We start from the raw sequence: 20,629 nt of genomic DNA, 5'->3' as shown, positions 1-20,629 counted from the left end.
TATCTCCCACATAATTTCTTACAGCATAGTAATATCCCACTATATTCATGTAGCATTATTTGTTTAGCCATTCCCTAATTTGTGGGCATTTACCTTGTTTTCATTTCTTTGCTGCCACAAAAAAATGCTGCTATAAACATTTTGGTATATATGAATCCTTTCTTTTTGTTAATGATCTCTTTGGGACATGCCTAGGAGTAGAATCTTTGGGTCAAAGGGTATGGATGTTACAGTCACTTTCTAACCCAAATTCCATCCTAGAATAGTTGGGCCAATTCACAGCTTCACTGACAACACATTAGTGTACCTTTCTTTCCACAACCCTTTAACACAAACTATTTCTGTCTTTTGTAGTTAGTGCCAATTTGTTGAGGTTGACACACTGCCTCGGACTACCTTGGATTTTTCTTATCATTAGTGACTGACCCATTCTTTCATATGGTTGTTAATAGCGTGCAATTCTATTTTTGAGAACTCTTTGTTTGTATCTTTTGAAGCTTTTGGTCTGAATAAGATGAAAGATAAAAGAGATAAATGCATAGTTTTACACTTAGGTTCTATAAAACCAGCTTCACAACAGCAGCTTTGTGGAAGGAATGGCTAGAATCAGTTGTCTTCTTGTTCTGCTGTTGCATTCTCAGGACTACTAAACCTCCAAAGACCATGCCCTGGGGGGTTCATTTACTCATTTTTGGAATTCCTATGGTGGGATCTGATCTGTCTTGATTAGCGAGTGAATATGAATTGACACAGTTCACAATATCTAGCCATCCTCAGTTTATATTTAATATTCTATTAAGTTATCTACTTCTACCATGTGAGTTATCTTTACCTTCCCCTTTTGACTTCTTGCTCTGGGAATTAAAATCAAATCAATACTGTAATGGTTTTAGGAAAGGGTATTTTGATCAATTCCTCTTTGACTATACTTACCATTCTTGTATTCTTTTAACTTCCCAGATTAAAACTTCCCTGGCCATAACTTTTCTATACATGTTGTCTTTCCCTTTCAGAACATGAGTTCCTAGGCAGTAGGTATTGCCTCCATTCATTTTTGGATTCATATCCCCCTAGCTCAGTACTGGCACTTAGTAAGCATTTAACAAATCCGTCCTTTCCTTCCCATCTCAGGAGGTATTTTTACCTCATTGTAAGTATTTAATTAGAGGCTAGGTGTCCAGTTGCTGAATATGATGCAGAGACAGAGATTAGCTTCCTTTCCAACTCTGAGTTCCTATGATTCTCTCCTTTATTTTCTTTAATTGAAGGATCTGCAGGCCTTCTAAAATAGGATTCTAACCACTTTATAAGATTAATTTTATATTAACCACATTATCATTAATTATTTAATTATTACTCTTCTTTAAAAATTATAGGTTCTAGACAAACTGATCAGCTGTTCCCCAAACTCATCATCATATTTTCTACCTCTGTACTTTGTTCTGACTGTTCCTCCCTCCTCTCTCCTGGAATTCACTCCCTTTTCACCTCTACAAGCACCTCCAAGAAGCCTTTCCTGATCCCCTGACTTGTGATGATGTCTCCTTTATCAAACTGGTTTACATTTGCTTAGTTCTGGGCATGTAGTATCTCTCTTCTTCTTTCTATAAATATAAGTTCCCTGAAGCAGGGAGCTATTTAATTTTAGTATTTATTTCAATTTGTATTAATTTTAGCATCTGTATAACTAGTTCCTAGCACATATTATGTAATTAATTGCTAAATTTCAATTGATAAGGTAATTGGGGGTGAGGGGAGAAGAAATCTCAACACAATGTAATTTGCATGGTTAAAAATGGTAGGGAAGTGGTATCTTCCTATTTATCTGTGAGAAGGCACTGAGTTGCTTCTTGCTTAACACAGTACTTTATTTTTTCTCTCCCAATTTTTCTCACTCTCCCAATGATTTTTTTCTTTCCTTTCTTTACCCAAAGACATTTGCTTAGCTGACAAAAATAGGCCACCTATCTCTGAACCCATATAAATGGAATTGCTGCCAAGTTACTTTGGAAAATGAACCAAAAATGCTCATTTTATTGTGCTCAAAAAGAATCCTTTTTGTAGTTTTAGGGCAAAATTTCTTTGTTTAACCATTAAAGCTTTTCACCTTCTGAGTTTGAGCTTAGAGTTTTCTAGGTCTTCAACATTTACTCCATTAGGTAATCATTAAATCCTGATGCATTATATGATCTTGGTCAAGCTGAAGATTTTGTAGGTGGAGGAGAGAAACTATATACTTTTGAGCACCGAGTTCATTATTCTAAGCTTTGAACATCTGAATCATTTAGGGCTTAGTTTGCATATGAGGCAACTTATAGTATTAAAATGTAACTTATGTAGGAATTCAGTAAAATTCTTTATGTGTCAAAGATTTCCCAAGAAACATTATTCTTTAAGTTAAATAAATCATGAAAATATGAAGCAATCTCTCTTAAAATGAACATGGATTTTAAGTCTTTCCTGAACTTGTTCTTAAGAGTGTTGGAAAACTGGTCTGAAAGTCTTCTGACATATCACCACATGAACAATCTGGCCCCAGCTGAGAGAGAGATGAGGACGGCAGGAATGTCTGTCTTCCCTGCATGGAGAGCAAAACTCTCAAGCAATTATTATTTGGAGCACACAACTACCACAGTGAAAGTTGCCTTTGCTAGAAAATCCAGCAAGTTTCATCTACTTCTTTTCATTTATTTACCTGAACTCAGAAGTAGGAAAACATCACCTTCATCTTGAGAATCTTGTTTCTTCTTCATTTCACAACCTTGTAAAACTTTACCCCTGTCTTCAAGATCCTGTACAAACTTGCCCCCTTCACCCTCCTCAGCCCATTTCTTTGTTGTTCACTTCATTCCCTGATTTTGTGGTAAGTGAAAGTCATTTTACCCTTCATCTTGGATCCTCTATCCATGAAAAGTGGCTAAATATATTTGTTACAAGGAGAATTAAGAATTATTTTTACAGAAACATTCAAATATATTTATCTTATTCAGAAAGAACATTAATAGCTTCAGTTGCTCAAACTTCTATCTTTCCTCCTCTACTAATCATTTCCAGTCTTTCAGTGCAATAAACATATTTTGTAATGAGTCAATTTCAATACCCCTTCAGCTATATTCAAAGGCATGTTCTGCTTTCAGGCAAACCATTAAAAAAAAGAACTCAGAAAATAGGTAAATTATGAGGCAATTAATCTAAAAACAGAAGAAAGTATATTTCCCTTTGTGAAAGATGTAGAGTTATTGCAAATTGTGATATGCCATGGTATACTTAAGTGCTTTATGAATCATTAAGTAATTACAGAGAAGTTAAAGGTTAAGTAAAATTATCTGTCAGTTGAAGAGCAATTAAAAATTGAGAGAAAGCATGCTAGTCAATTGCAAATATGATTTTTTTTCATTTACACATGCTTCAGTAGATCTGTAGGTAGATGTGACAGTTATCACTTTCTTCTCTTAACATTGCAGTATAATTTAATTATGATGGATGCCTGAATGGAAACAAAGTTTTCAAAGATACCCACAAATTTCAGAGTTTGTTGAAATCTGCCACTGTATACCTGAGGATGTTGAGGACAGGAATGATTTGAAGATGTATGGATAGTGAGACCTAGAGAATTTATGTCTCCGTACACCATTTCATGAATTGAAAGGAAACTATGATATGGTACATTTCTGAAATATCAGGTCCAAAAATGATGAATTAGAAGAGATTTTTAATAGCGTTTTGATACATGATAGAATCACAGCTTTTTAGATCTTTAAGGGAACTTAGAAGTCAAATGCTTTAAATTCCTTATTTGATAGCAAATTCAGGCAGTTATTTCCTAATGGTCAAACTAAACCTAGCTCTTTTGGTATAGAATATTCTCACCCTTCCTCCTTCCCCCCCCCCCCCTCCGAAAAAAAAAACAACAACAACCACAAACCATATTAATTCTTGTTGTTCTGAACTATTAAAAAAAAAGACCTGTATTACACCCAAGAAAGGTAACCATATCTATACTCCATTATGGCAGATGTTTACTTCAACAACAAAATTATTCAGTTTGGCATTTGGTAAACGGATATTGCAGGAAGAGCAGGAGTTAGAAGCATTGGTGCTATCTGATTAATCAACACTTCTTTCTAGTTAACTAAGATTTAATTCCTGGTACCCAAGGTGATGGAAATCTATACAGTTCCTCTAGCTTTCCCTACTTAGATTTAGAAAGTGAATAAAAGAGCAGTGATTTACATGAAAATCACCATTGTTTCTGAAACCACCAAGAGGGAGTTCAATTTGTACTTCTTTCCTCAAAAACTATGGTAACAACAAACACTCACTAACCCTAAACTACTTCTAGAATATTCTAAATTAACCTGGGCATGATTAGTAAATTTAAAATGTATATGAAAGGATAACAGATATAATGCTTTCTAGAGCTTCCCAATTGGAAAAATTCCAGATAAAACAGCTTTTTCTGTAGCCTGAAGCATCTGTTTTCCAATGGGATTCAGCTAACTCACTTAGAGAGCCCCTACCTCAGTTGTATTAGACTTTGAAAAGTCTGTTAGGAAAACTAAATAGAAGCCTATGAACCTTATGAGGTCTATCACCTCCATTTACTCCTAGGTTCGAATAAATTTTTATTAACAAAAAACATTTACTATTTTACTATTTAACTATTAACTATTTAACTATATTGCTATTTAAAATTTTCTAAGTTAAATTTTAAAAAACTGAATTTTAACAAGAAAGATACCCATTTTAAAATAACAAAACAGCAGAAAAAGAAAACCTTATGCAAATCTGTGTATCTATATTATAAATAGCTTGTTTTTCTCTTTAAGCAAATAATCTACCAAGCTGTTCTATTTGTCCACATTTTCTATGGTCTTTCATTCTGTTCTCTTTTATGCATTTAAAAATTATTTAATAACTGTCTTTTTTTTTACTTTTCTTTAAAAATGAATAATACTGTTAAGTCCTCTTATTCCTTCCAACTCTCTCTCCTCTCCTCAATCTAAAGAAAGGAAATTTAAGCCCTTGTACAAAACATATATAGTGAAGCAAAACAAATCCCCTCATTGTCTAAATATAGAAATGTGTCTCTCATTTCATACCTTGAGTTCATCACTTCTCTTAGGAAGTGGGTAGCATGTTTCATCACCAAGTCTTTGGAATTGTGGCTTACCAGTAGCCCAGAGTTCTAAAATTTTTCAAAGTCATTTTTGTTTAGAATTTTGTTGTTATAGTATAAATTACTCTCCAGGATTTACTCACTTCACACTACATCAGCTGATACAAGTCTTCCCAGAATGGTTTGAAACATCTCTTTTTTTCATTTCTCACGGCTCAATACTATTCCATTAAAATTACACACTACTACTATTTGTTCAGTCAAACCCTAATTTAAGGGTACCCCTTTAGTCTCCAGTTCTCTGTCATTACAAAAGCAGAACATCTGCACAGAAGAAACTTCTGGGGCCAGATAAGACGTTGATATTTAATAATACATGCCATAGCTGATATCCAAGAGCTAGGGTTGACTCTGGGCATTAAGGTGAGTGTCTTATTGGTAGCAGTTATCAACAGATGGAGTGAGTGTGGTCTGAATCTCATGGCTGTTGAGTTCTTTGTTAAGTAAGTCTTTGAGGGTGAGGTATGAAGAAGAGAGAATGAATAAGAATCTACTTAGCAAAACATATAGAATCAAACTCAATCAGCAGTACTTGTATGGCCTGGTTTATTCACTCAAGGGCCAAAAGATTTGCATGTTTGTCTTATGTTTGCCTTCTATCTCATCAGGGCCACAGTCCTTAGAGAACTCTAGGAATTTTGCTTTTGCGTGTAGGTATGCGGGAGAGTAGGTGGGTGATCAAGTTGCACAGAAGGAACTGACAATTGTTCTTTTTTTTATAAATAAAATCTCCTACTGCATCACTATATATTCCAAATGTCAAGTTCTTCTCTCCATCATTAGAACTTCTCCAGAAATTCCATACCTTCTAAGGAACATTGTGAATGAGTGTGCTTATTTCTGATAACTTTTCTGCTTTAGCCCTATTGGAAATTAGAGAACCCATGAGTATTTACACAGTTCTACATAGTGAACTTGGAGTCAGAAGATTCCACCCTAAGTTCTGCCTTGTCATGATTAACCACATAACATTGGGCAAGTTATTTAACTTTTTTGGTCTCACTATCTGCAAAAGAGAGACAGTGATAACTACCTAGATAAGAGGGCTTTTATGAGAAATGATAAATTGTGAAGTGAAATGGAAATATTAGCTAATGTTACTGCCCTAAACACATATGTGATGTCAGTGCTTTATTGTTGTTGCATATTAGGGTAATACTTTTATTTTTATTTTTCAAGTTAGGTCAAAAAGCATTTATTAAATACTTATTATTCACTAGGCACTCTGTGACATGCTAGGGATAAAAAAAAGGCCAAAAATATAGTTGCTATCATCAAAGAGCTTACATTTTAATGGATAAGATGGCATTGAAGCATCTAGGTACAAAGAATATATACACAGAGTACTCAGACAAGCCAGGCTCAGCAGTAGAAGATAGAAGTTCCTGAAAAGGCCTTCTGGAATAGGTAGGATTTGAGCTGAGGGCTGAAGAAAGTTAGGAAACCCAAAATGTGGAGGTAAGAGGGTGGGACATTCAGATATGAGGGACAGCTACCGGGAAGGCACAGAGAAGGAAGATTCAGTGTTATGCTTAAGAAACTTCAAGAAGTCCAGTGTTGTTGGAACATGGCATTCTTGGAGGAAAACAAAGTATGAGACTAGAAAAGTGGGAAGAGACCAGGTTACAAAGAGCTTTGAATGAAAAAGAAAGAGTATATATTTGATCCTAGAGATATTAATGAGTGACTGGAACTCCTTGAATGGGTGGAAAGATGAAATGTTCAGATCTATATACTTCTTTAGTTGTTGGTGGTACCTGTTTATACTTTTAGAGACAATATTATGTAAAGTACTTTGCAAACCTTAAAGTGATATATATTTGCTGTCTGTGTTAAGATTTTTGGGACAACCAAGTTAATATGTTCAGACTTGTGGTTACTCAGGGTAGGTAGGAAACTCCGGGTGTGGGAAATCTCTCTGTAAATGCAGATAGGCAACTCAGTAGTTAGTATTTTTAAGGTTGTCCTGGGCATTGAAAATTAAAGTACATTGTCCATGGTCAAAAGGCTAATATGTTTCAGAAGAATGACTTGAACCCAGGACTTTCCAACTTCCTGGACAAACCCCTCCCTAGTACGCCATTCTATCCCTCTAGAAGAATTTGTCATCATAATGAAAGATGTTGGTTGTCTAAAAAACAAATAAAATAAGTTACCTCAGAAGATTCTTATAAATCTTCGACCCAGTCTATTTGTCAAAGGTTATGATACTATTTCACGTGTACTGAAAATAAACTTGTGTTTTAAAACCATTTAAAATTGGCCTTTCAGGTAGAAAGCTCATCTCCTCTTTGACAAAGATTTTGCTGCACAAATGAATGTTTCTGTTTTATGTTTTGTACTCAATCTCTAATTGAGCATTTGTTTGAGATCTGAGCTTATTTAGCAAAGTTGGTAAAGCTTAAATTTTTAAAGCAAAATAATTTTGCAGCATTAAGTATGAATGAAAAACTGTGAAAAGGGGTTAGCTTTGACCAAATCATCCTGTTTCTAAAACCCTAGCTCCTTCCTAATCCAATAAAAATAAATTAAAGTTGATAATGATCAGGTAATTTTTGAGCCATGGTGGGGTTTTTTTTTAAAGTTCTTGTTCATTTTGATGGCTCAGTCTCAGCCAACATAATCTGACAAAGTTAATTGGGTCGAAAGAAGAAACGGGGAGTGCAGATGGGAGAGTAATAAAATACCAACTCCCATAGAAGTGCCACTAGCAATTAGGATATTAACCCACTTGATAACAGAAAATGGAGCACCTTGGTTTTCAGCATGCTCATGTATCCCAAAGATGGCAATTCAAGACCTTTCCAATTTCTATTTCCCTAGCAAGGAGGGCCAAAATACCTCCACTTTCATTGTGCTTCCTACAGTATTTTGGGAGAGCTCTCTTCCACATCCCCTTTTGGATTCTGCTCTTTCTCAGATTTCTACAGCAAATGCATCAGCAGCACCAGTTTGGATACATCCATCTAGACTGCAGTTTTGAACATGAAACTATTAGCTTTCCAGACAAGCAAACGATTTTCTATAGTTGGGGCTGATTTTCTATAGTTGATTCCCCAGACAGAGTTGTCAATGTCCACTGGCATTGATTATTATAATAATCCTCCTATAAGGAAGACCCAGTATCAAAGTCAGAGTCACAACTGGTTCCCTCTGCTCCCAACTATGAGTCACTCTCAGATTCTCTATTCCACCACACATCTAGGTAGCAGATTGTTGGGGCTCGGATTAAATTGAAACAGGTGGTACCACCTGCTCTGAATTCTTTAGCCCTGTATTTGTTTTCAGTATGTAGCTTACTGATATAATACTCAACAAAGCTTACCCAATTTATTATTTTTTGCAAATAAAAATCCCTGCAAGAGAAAGACATGACTAAGCCAAGTATTTAATATGCCTAATCCAATCCACCTTTACTCTCTCTGTAAAAATTGCATTCACAGTGTAAGAGTGTACATTGACCTCAGATCTATAGATAGAGAATAATCAGCTCCCTCTTTGCTTTTTATTGATCTTAGCAGGACCCCTTCGGTTGCTGTGGTCTTGTAAGGTTTCTGCATCTGGCAGGGGAAACCTATTTTGCTTTCAACTGTCAGCTGTTCAACACCTGTCCCCTATATCTACACTTTTATGTGCCAACTATAAGAGAGACCACAATTTTCAAGCCTCTGCTACAACCCTGCTCCAGGAATTGTGTTAACGGCTGGCAGCTTAGCCACTCCCACTGGCTCATTTTTGCAAAGATTAAGGCTTAAAACAAATCCTCAGCTAAAAAATAGTCTTGGCAGAAGCCAAAGGAACAGCTAGAGATATTAGAAAATCAGATTTGATTGTAATCCAGGAAAACAGTTCTCCCTCAAGGCCAGGATGGATGAAAAAGGAGTATGATCTTATCAATTGCTTGCCAAACACTGCTAATACCATTTAACAAGAGAGCAGAGTTAGAGGAAACTTGATACTTGACTAATCAATAGCAAAGATGTCTTGCATGTATTTCACAGAGTCAAACAGAGAATTTTTTTTAGGATTGAAATGTTCCTGCATGAGTCATCTTCAACATTCCCTTAAATACTTTACTGATCCAAGCTGCTTTTTCTAAAAAGCCTCAGAAAGAGCTAATAAAAGTAAATATGTGTGCATCTCTATCATGACTTCTTTAATATGAAAACTTAAATGCCTTCCAGCTATATGATATATTGGTTGATTGTCAAAGAGCAAGTGTTTAATAAATGTTTAATGACAAAAAATACTTATTTACTAACTGCCAGTCATATAGTTACTTTTCAAGGAAAACTAGAAATTCTAAGAGATAACTTTAAGAAATAACATGATAAAAGATGTTTGTCATTTTCACTTGAGGGAATGGGGTAGTGGCAAGGAGAAAGGAGGTTGCCTCTAAGAGAACCTGAGAAAAGGCTCGAACTAAAAATTTTATTTCAGAAAGAGAGGCCAGTATTATGATGCATGTTAATGTTCATTTTTCCTTACTCTTGAAGAGTAATCATGAGTTAAATAATTCAGTTTTTGAATCTTCTGAGGGCAAATACTATAAATCAAGAGCATTTATTATTAGAGACTGTCATCCTACTGTGTACTGAGATGCTTTCAATATAGCAGAGTATCTGTGACTTTATCAATGTAAAATTATTTAAAAATATAACTTATCCATGCCTTCTCCTCCTGTGTAAATCTCAACTAGGTCCATCCATAAGTCTTCCAGGGCCTCCACCTAACTTGCTTGGGGTTTTGCCTAGATATGTTCCCATACTAATGGAGCATGCAAACTGTCCATCCCTCATTCTTGCTCTATATGACTGACTTTCTCATTTTTGTTATACTCAGAGGTTTTGTACACTGCTTCTCCTGTAAAATTCTTCATTAGCAATAGAAAGTCCACTGATGCGCACCATCTGCCTCTCCTTCACCCTTTAGGTGACCCACAGAAGCAACCCATGAAATGCTCTCATAGGAACACAAAGAGATGAAAATACAAAATAGCTCCTTGTTGTAATTACATAATTCTCTGAATCCATCTACCCCTCCCTTCTTCAATTAAACTGCACTGGTTTTGGCCTATTTACTACCTGTTTTCCCACCTTCACTCATACTTCCCTATTTGGGTCCCAGCTATGTCTTTTACTAGCTATATGACTGAAAAAAATCTCATCTCTTCCCTGAGCCTGCTTCATCACTTGTAAAATGAGGATCATTATACTGCACTTGTAGCCCTTGTTGGCTGGGTGACTCAGTGGGTCGAGCCCTGGCTTAGACTAGGGAAGACTCATGTTCATGAGTTCTAATCAGACACCAGCTTTGTGACCCTGTTCAAGTCACTTAACCCTGCCTGCCTCAATTTCCTCATCTGTAAAATGAGCTGGAGAAGGAAATGGTAAACAATTCCAATGTCTCTGCCAAGAAAACTTCAAAAATGAGTTCATGAAGAGTCAAACATAACTTTAAAATGACTCAATTAACAATTACCACTCTTACAGAGCTCTAAAGGAACACTAAGTAAACTGTAAGATATTATATAAATCTGAATGATTATTATTTCTAAAACAGAACTCGGATAATGTCATTCCACTTCTCAAAAAGTTTTCATTGACTCCCCATTACCCAACAAACTAAACTCTTCATTTTGGCATTTGAGGTTTTCAATAAGGTAAGTTAAATCTACTTTTAAAGACATTTCCTAGTAGTCTCTTATAAGAATTTTATACTCTAGCTAAAGTAAACTATTTGCTATCTCCAATATTAGTGGCAAATAGTCTGCTTTAGTGACACTGTACCATTGTTGATATTTTTCCTTAAGTACAAATATTAAGCACAAAATTCCCTTTCCCTTCATCTCTGCTTACTTAAACACCTACTCATCCTTCTAGGTTCATTTCACATGCCTACCTTGTTCATGAAACTACCTATTACTCCCAAATGGAATATGAGCTTTTCCTCTTCTGAGCATCGCTATTAGAGGTCCTTATTCTTTGTGTCATGACCTCTTTTTTTCAGTCTGGTGATATCTATGTTTTCCTTCTAAGAATACTGTTTTTAAATTCATAAAATAAAATATATGGGATTACAAAGGAAACCAATTATATTGAAATACATTAATTTTTTTAAAAAAATCACAAACCTGAGGTGAAGGATTTTTGCATATCATTCTCCCTATTTTTTTTCTTAAAAGCACTTATATTTTGCTTTGTGTATTACACTGATTTATGTATGTGTCTTTTCTTTTTGTAAATTCATGGCAGGGATATGCAGCACCTATTACATGCTTGGCACAGAGCAGACAATCGTTGAACTTAAGTAAATTTCCAATTAGAGTTTTTAGGTAACAAAGAATTAAGTCACATTCTACTGGTCTACATTTTCATTTCAGTTAATGATACTTGGAAGAATTTGTTCAGTTTTAACAAAATGTTGCTTGGTTCCATTTTTAACCTTCCTTTTTCAAACCAAATTTTCTCTTTCCCTCACAGAAACTTAGCCCTCACTTTCTTAATTGGAAGGTGGAAGGAAATAAGAATTTACACAGTGCCTCCTATGTGCCAGGCACAGTGCTAAGCATTTTACAAATATTATCTCGTTTGATCCTCACAACAACCCTGGGAAGGAAGTACTGTTATTACCCTCATTTCACAGATGAGGAAATGGAGGCAAAGCAAGTCTAAGAGACTTGCCTAGAGACACACAGTTAGTAAGTGTCTGAGACAGGATTTCAACTCATCTTCCTGACTCCAGGGCTGATGATCAAGCTGCAACTGGAGACATATTTTAGTTCTGTCCATAAAAGATGACTGGCTCAGATTATATTTACATATGTGCTTTGCACAGTGACATCTCTATCTCTATACACACAAATACATACACATATATGTGTATGTATACATACATACATATGTACATATACACACTTGCCTCTTAAGTAAATTATATAGTCTATGAATCAAAGAAGAGGGATTCTGTGAAGCTTTCAAAAAATTAAAAAGATAATATTTCATCAAATTTAGCCCCAAACTCGGTCAGTGAAAACTAAGTTTTGACCTGGAAGCTTCAGTCTTAGTTTTTAAAAATGAAGAACTAAATCATTCTAAGAGGAAAGGTAACTTTAAAATGAAATTTGAAAAGCTGAAAACAGCATTTCTCCTCTCTTCCTCATAGGGAAATCCCATATCATTCTCTAACAGATATAGGAGGAATTCTCTGAGACAAAGTACAGTAGAGTGGAAAGAGGGTTTGCTTTGAGATTAGGAAGGTCTGGATTCAAGTCCTGCCTCTTATTCATATAAGCTATGTGACCTTTGCCAAACTGCTTTATTCCTCAGTGCTGCTGACAATGTTTTAAAATGACAAGTTACAGATAAATGGCTACTGTGCACCACAATGAGGAATTCCCTACTCTGATGAAAGCCTCTAGCCAGACCTCCCCTAGCACTGTATCTTCTAATTCTAAATCACAACGAATTTTCTATTTTCTCTTAAAAACAGAGAACAAGACAGTAAAAAGCAGAGGAACAACAGCAGAAAACTAGACAGAACAGTTTTGGTAATTTCCCCAAGCATTTAACTATTCCCTCTCAGTTTTCTAATCTTAATGACTATGGAAAGTGCTAAGTGCAAACCGCATTGGTATAGCAGACAGCCACTCTCCCATAAGCTCCTTCTTGCACTGACAGCATTACATGTCTGTTAACTTCACACCTGTGTCAGTTATTTTATTACCATGTGTAAACATGAGCCAATCTAGATCCTGTGACTGAATTTCATGTTCCTTATATATGAATGGTATTCTCCAACTGCTTTCAATGTGTGCGAAGAACATGCTGCAGGTGATCACCAGGTGTGCTGCTAGGGAATCTGTTCTCATTCTTATTCTTATTTTAAAGTAGATCCTCCCTGTGTCTCACTGACAGCGGGCTTCCAGCCTATCTGTAAAGCACACAGATCACTTCAATGGCATGGGCTGACTGTTTACATCCTGTGCCAACTCAGTTGATATTTAATTAACATTATGTCTTGATAGCCTGCTGTTGTTTGCAGCAACTTCGAGTCATGATTCTGACGCATTGACAACAATCACTGAACACTTTGATACGGGGCCAAAATAAAGTAGGAGATGTCTATTTCTGTGTCTGGTGACGTCATACAACAAAGCTCCTGCATTCAGGTTGGACGTTTTCTCTAATCAGAGTAGACCATGCCCCCAGTAGGGCTCAGAATCATACAACTTCCCAGGATATCATTAAAGTAACTATTTTAGTACACATGACAGCTTCCTATATCTTCACTCACAATATCTTTAGAGAAACTTTAGTTTAATTCAATTCAACAAACAAACATTTATCAGGTGCTACTATGTGCAAGACACTGAGGTAGGCACTGGTAATAAAATTTGGCGAAAAAATATATTGGTCGTGTTTTGAAGGTTATCTCCCTTCCTTTTTGGCAAGGATAGGAGACTATGGATGTGAAACATTTCAAATGCTTGTCAAAATTGGTAACCCTATTGATTAATTTTTCCTCTTTTCTCCCCTATCCTTTCTTTAACTTTTTCTGAGGCAGTTGGGATTAAGCAACTTGGCAGGGTTATATAGCTGGTAAGTATCTGAGGCCATATTTGAACTCAGGTCTTCCTGACTCCAGGCCAGGAGCTCCATCCACCGCACCACCACCCTATCCTTTCTTTAAAAAATTTTTTTTTTGTTATAAGAAAAAGATTCACTGGGTAGGGGAGGAGAAGTGATATATTCAAAAGTGAGAGTGGTGTAAAAAGAAAATATATAAATAAGGAGCAAAAATTTAAATTAAAAACATCAATTAAATGATTCAGGTACACAATAACTAAAAGACATATTAGAAAATGCCTAAGTGTACAAGAGGAGTTAAGTTGACCTATGTAAATGAGTTTAGAAAATTAAAGAAGAAGGGATCATGGAGAGTATGATAGATGAGATAGCACATGAACTGAACCTTGAAGGAGAAGTCAGGTATATATCAGTCAGGGGCAGCAATGTGTCCATATAGGTAAGGAGATGGAAGTAGGACAATGTAGGGAAACACTGAGTTTTGTAGTTTGGCTAGAACTCTGCATTGGTAGAGAGTTTATTTTCTTTCCTATGCCAGTGAAATCACAGGTTCATTTCTCCTCCCCATCCACCCACCAAAAAAAAAAAACCTTACATTTATATAGCACTTTTAGGCTGACAAAGTAACTAATTTGACGTTAACAACAGCTCTGTGAAGAAGGTAGTATAAGTGTTGTTATCACCTTTTTATAGCTAAAGAAACTGAAGCTCAAAAATGAGAAGTGTTTGTGGTAGTCCAAAAAATCTACCTACCTACATACATATATATTACATATATAACCCCCATATATATATATGTATGTTTGTGTGTGTATACACATATGTATATTTTGTAGGGACAAGGGGTGAGAGTAGTTTCTCTTATGATAGACTGCATCTATGTCCTCTTTCTACCTGTGGATATTCTTTACTTTTTCAAGAAATTGAAAACTTCATTGCCTCACATACTAGTTGAGATCGTTGGTTGACTTTACCTTAGTTGTCCTAGTTTTAATAACTCTATATCTCACACTAATTAGGAGTGAAACTGGGTACACTATCCAGACTGAAGAACTGCCTTTCCTCAGGACTATCCCTGAAGTTAATTTTCTTTCTTGTCAAGTTCTTCAAGATCATTAAGTCTGAGGTCCAGCAAAATGCCTTTGCTGTAACCTTCTCTTGTCAGGACAAGTCAGCAAGCACTTATTAAGTGTCTACTATGTGTTAGGTATTATGCTAAGCACTGAAATTGTAAGAGAAGTCAAGAAACAAACAAAACCCCAGTTCTTGCTCTCAAGATGTTCACAATCTAATGGAGAAATCAACATGCAAACAATTGTGGTTACAAACAAGATATATACAGGATAAAACAGAAGTAATTAATAGAAGGAACTCATTAGCATTAAGAGGGATTGGGAAAGACTTTTTGTAGCAAATGGAATTTTAAATGGGACTTAGAAGCTAGAGAGGCCAGGAAATAGAGATGAGGAGGAAGAGAATTTCCACGTGGGGGACAGCCAGGGTAAATGCACAGGTTGGGAGATGCAATCTCTTGCATGAGAAATAGCAAGAAGGTCAATGTCATTGAATAGCAATGTACTTAATGGGGTGAGGGTGGGGCAGTAATATGTAAGATATAATGCATAGAAAGGGGCTAGATTATGAAGATATTTATATGAGAAATTATCTCCATCTTCCTTACCTCTCCATCCCCTCCTCCATATTCCAGGCTTCTCAAGACCTTGAGTCTTCCTTTGTTATGTAAATAAAAACATGTCAAATAAAAGACAAATGTTTTCACTACCTTGATGTCCCAAAGCTACTTCAAGAGACATAGGTAGCTGCCAGTGGTGAGATTCAAGCTCCCACTCTTGAACTTCTAATCTAGCACTTTCTACTACATCTTTTGCCTTCCCTGAATGTGCTTAGGGACATTATTAAATAGGGATCAAAAAAGTGATTATCATTAGTGAACTATTCTTCTGGGTCAATTATAAGTATTTTAAAAGGAGGATGTTGAGACTTATAATTGTTGTTGAATCGAAATAAATTAAAATATAAATTTTAAAGTTTATATATTTAAATATCAAATTTTAAAATATCATAAGTAATATTAAGGTAACTCTTCTCATCCAGGCTAACTTTTTATTATTATTATTTTTACACAAGCATATTAAACCACTGCTAGAAATATGAATAAGTATGCTTAAATGATCTGGAATCTTTTCCATCATAATGTTCGACATGGAAAATCCAAGCCTTTGACTCCATTTTAAAGCAAAATTTATTCTCATATTCTCTATTTAAAATTTTCAGATACTAGTTGAAACGTTAAAATATACTTCTTAATACTACACTAAGCCCTCAGAATCCATGAGAAATGGGGCAAAAGATAGGAAAAAGCTCGGGCTATAGCTAATGTTATCTAGGAACTAATTACGTTTACTTAAGTCTTAGGTACATTCTCTATACACATAAATGAGACCATTTTCCTCATTCTCTCCCTCCCCTATTCTAGCATTTGCTTCTAATTTAAATGTCTGTAGCACAAAGTATTTGAAAAAGTCTACACTTTTCTAGCTCCTAGAATTCACTTCGAACAAAGACTTTGCAGCAGGAAAATTTTTACTCTCAATCAATTTCTAGGGGTGCAAAATTCTTGGGCTAGTGGCTAGGATCTCCAGCTATATCACTCACATAATACACACTCACAAGTAGTGATGAGATTCACATTATCACTCGAGCACCATCCTGCCGATGGCAGCAGCAGACGCAGCGGGGTACACTGTCCTCCCTACTAAAAATGACTCCTTCACCTTTCAATAATGCAGCCTGCTAGGATGGCCTCCAAGCTGTGTGCAGATACAAGGAGAGTTGCCTTTAAACACGCTAATATAAACTACCCAGTTTCCCCAATGGGCTATTCTAGTTAGACCTGCATGTATTTCTATCCTGGTTTTGAAAAAGTGTGTATTCAATTTGTTTCTTCATAATAAACGGAACTGGGGGGAAGCTTTCAATTGTTCATATAACTTTAGCAAGTTTTCTGATGACTGTATACAAACCACCTCAGTATATTTGAGCTCTGTTCTGTGTGTGTGCATGTGTAAATAAGATCTACATATGGCCCAAACATGATTTAAACATTTGAGAAAGATATTACCCATAGGCATGTTTTGTTTGGTCAGTCCTGAGATTTCTAAATTGGAATTATTTGTATGTGTATATATATATATATGAAAAGCATATTTAATTTCATATATGTGGCTTTTGTGGACTTGGAAAAATGTTTCTGTATGTCAATAATGAAGAAGAGAAAGGATTTCCCATGGACATGAGCTATTCCCATTTCTAAACCACTTTTTAGTAGGATTCTTCAAGATATCAAGAATCTATGACAATCACTGTGGAGACTCCACTTCAACAGATCACAAAGTAGTTGTAATTCAAATGACAGCTTTAGAGAGTTGTCAGAGGACCAAAGTGATGGTAAACAAACTTCGGCAGTGGATTTGAATGCAGCTCTTCCTGAATCAAAATTCCAACAGTCTATCCACTAGGCCATACTATTTTTTTCGTGGTTAGATAACACAATAAAAATATTACTTAAATTTCATTTCTTCTGATGAAATATTAGAAAAATAGGAATGACAGGGAATCAATGTGAACTCTAATATGGCTAGATTTACGATTTAGTCATCAGTACACTCCACTCTTGTCTACCAATATGAAGTCAAATGACATGAGAGAACAACCAGCCTACGTACTGAGAAAAATTAATCAGATAGGCTGTTAAAACCAGCCCAACTACTCTTGATTTATAGAATTTTCCACTTTTCAATCAACTATTACAGAGCCAGATAGAAAAAATCAAATCATTTTTATTGGGGCAAACACAAAGTGGTATAAATGTTGTCACTGAAAACAATATTATTTCCTTCCTTCTTGTTTGCACTAAACTGATATCATATACCACAGATGGCCTGTAGTATGGGAGTAAAAAAGAATTTTGAGGTTATTTATAGTTATAATGATGAATCCAAGATGTTTCTGAAATGCATTTCTTTGGAGAGCCATAATGTTTTACTTCACCACAAAATGATAATTTAAGCAACATCAAATGAGTATTTTGATGGAGACCCTTCCTGTTAAGTGAATTAATTTCATTTAAGGCGAGTACATTTTAGAAAAGCAAATAAAATATCCAATAAAACAATCAAAACCAATACATTTAAGTATTAAGAGTGCCTTCAGTAACACTAGAGTCCACAATATTTTCTTTTCACCAAGAAGTTGAGTAGACTGGTCTTGGGCATGTTTAAGTGAACATTTTTTTTAATGTGCCTCTTTAGAAACTTGACCAAGTAGGTTTGTTTTTTCTTTTTTTCAATTTCTTAAACAGGCATACACACAGTATTTAATAGCTAGAGTACTAGGTTACTTAAAAGTGACTGAAATATCAGAAAACTTTACTAACCTGAACAAGAACGAAGTATCTTTTTTTCCACCTTTTCCAAACCTTCTGTCCAAGGGCATATAAATATCTGCCAGGGAAAAACAAGAGAATATATGAGTGATCAACAAGTTTTTCTTAATGCTTAATTTAAACCAATTCTTCTTTTTTTGTTACTGTTGCTGGTGACACTTTCAACATAGTGGGAAGTCACTTTCATTTATTTCTGCAAGTTCAAAAGCATGAATTAACTGAATGCAAAATTTGATTCACTTGGAATATTTGTGAACAGAATAGCTGAGCCAAGGATATGTGACTAGAAGAGCACTGGTATAAATTGTTTGCCATTATGTCAGTTATAGCTACATATAGAAGGAATCTGGATTTAGAAAGCATCTAACATACAGACACCTATTATTTGATTGTTTCCATTAAAATATGAAGTTGAATGAAATGAGGTTATAGCACGCAGTTAGCTCTACAAAACTGGTTTGTTGTGTATACTCACATTAAGCAACATGGTGACATTAAGAAGATATGCCAAGAGGATAACTTGTTACTGATTCTTTCCAAATACTAGCTCAGATCTCTAAACATTCATTTCATGCCTCTGGCAAATGGCTGAATGATGTTACAGTGGGGTTTTGCATAATTATTATGTTTGGTTATAATTATGATCATCATTATTATGAAGGAAGTTAAAATCTTGTAGTGAACAGAGAACTAATCTCAAAGCTAGAAAGACTTGCTCAGGTTCAACTCCTGTTTCTGGCACATACTGGCTTTGTGACCCTTTGGCAAGTTATCTTACTTTTAAGTACTCTAGGCAACTCTCTTAAGCTACTATGCAACAGAGAAGGTGAGAACTTTTATTGATAGAAGAAATTCTGTCATCTGAGAGTTTCCTATACTTCTTATTCCAATTATATTATTGTAAAATGATACTAAGCAATGTTATGCTCAGTATATCTGCATGAATAATAATATCTTCAGCTTAAGAAAATCATTAAGTGCCATGACTGATGGTGATATGATGCTAAAAAGTGAAATTATAAAACATGGTATCCTTATATATTCTAGTTTTATTGATTTGGTTTGTATAATAGTTATTCAATTTCACATAAGTGAAATTTATCTCATCTTTTGTGTTCCCTCCTATCCTTGGGTTAACAAATGTTCTCCCTAACCACAGCTGTGAAATGTAACTGGTTTGGTTGTTTCTATTTTTTTAATGGTATGTACTTTTATATACATGTCACGTACTCATTTTGAGCTTATTGTGGTATTAATATAACACAACATAATATATAATCTAAAAATATTGATCGAAAATAATTTTCTGCCAAACTTCTTTCCAGTTTCTTCAGAAGTTTTTGCCAAATAGGAAGTTCTTCTCCAAGCAATTTATATTCACAAGTTTATTAAACCCTGGGTTACTGAGTTTGATGCAGAATGTTCCATTTATCAATTTTTCTAATTTTAGACCATCAAAAACATTTCCTTTTCATGCATTTTGAATTATTTTTCACTTTCAACATTCACCTCTATAAGATTTTGATTTTCTCCATTCTCCCCCCCAAGATGCTGTGCAATCCAACATAGGCTCAACATATACCTTCCCAATAAATATATTTTCACATTGGTAATGCTGTATAGGAGAATTAGAACAAATAAGAGGAAGCACAAGAAAGAAAAAAACAAAACAAAAGAGCAAATAGCATGCTTCGATCTACATTCAGACTCCATATTTCTTTCCCTGGATGTAGATGGAATCATCGATCATGAATCCCTTGGAGCTGTCTCAGGTCCTTGCATTACTGAGAAGAGCTAAGTCAATCAAAGTCAGGCATTGCACAATGCAGCTATTAATGTGTACAGTGTTCTCCTGGTTCTGCTCTCTTCACTCAGCATGTGTTTGTACAAGTCTTTCCAGATTTTTCCGAAGTCCACCTACTCATTGTTTGTTATAGCACAATAGTATTCCATTACATCCCCTCAATTTCCAGTACTTGGCCACCACAAAAAGAGCTGCTATAATTCTTGTTGAAATGACCAGAGCTGAATAGAAAAATTTGGCTTTCAAACACAAGAATCAAAAGAAGCATGAAAAGGTAAACAGGAAAGAGAAATCATAAGGGACTTACTAAAGTCGAACTGTTTACCTTCCTACATATAAAGATCTTATCTGTAACTCTTGAGACTTTTCTCAGTATTAATGTAGTTGGAGGGATTATATACATATAGACAGAGGATACAGAGTGAGTTGAACAGGTAGGGAATAATATCTTAAAAATAAAATTAAGGAGTGAGAGAGGAATATATTGGGAGGAGATAGAGAGAAATGGAATGGGGGCAAATTATCTCACATTAAAAGAGGCAAGAAAAAGCTATTTCAAGGGAGGGTAAAAGGGAGGAGGTGAGAGGGAAAGA

General features: G+C 35.3%; 1 protein-coding gene across 17 annotated transcripts in view; it reads right to left on the bottom strand.

The window, feature by feature from the left end:
* Positions 1 to 20,629, bottom strand: part of CADPS2 (calcium dependent secretion activator 2) — a 741,873-nt gene that overhangs the window by 218,230 nt on the left and 503,014 nt on the right. For all 17 annotated transcript variants that reach the window (XM_072652868.1, XM_072652877.1, XM_072652869.1 and 14 more), the window contains exon 9: positions 18,224 to 18,290. In XM_072652868.1, the coding sequence (XP_072508969.1) occupies positions 18,224 to 18,290 (67 nt within the window). The remainder of the gene's footprint in view (positions 1 to 18,223; positions 18,291 to 20,629) is intronic.

This window comes from Notamacropus eugenii, chromosome 3 (genome assembly GCF_028372415.1).
Source record: "Notamacropus eugenii isolate mMacEug1 chromosome 3, mMacEug1.pri_v2, whole genome shotgun sequence".
NCBI classification, from domain to species: domain Eukaryota; kingdom Metazoa; phylum Chordata; class Mammalia; order Diprotodontia; family Macropodidae; genus Notamacropus; species Notamacropus eugenii.
Note: the sequence above shows the minus strand (reverse complement) of the source record. Positions and strands in the feature narration are given on the sequence as shown.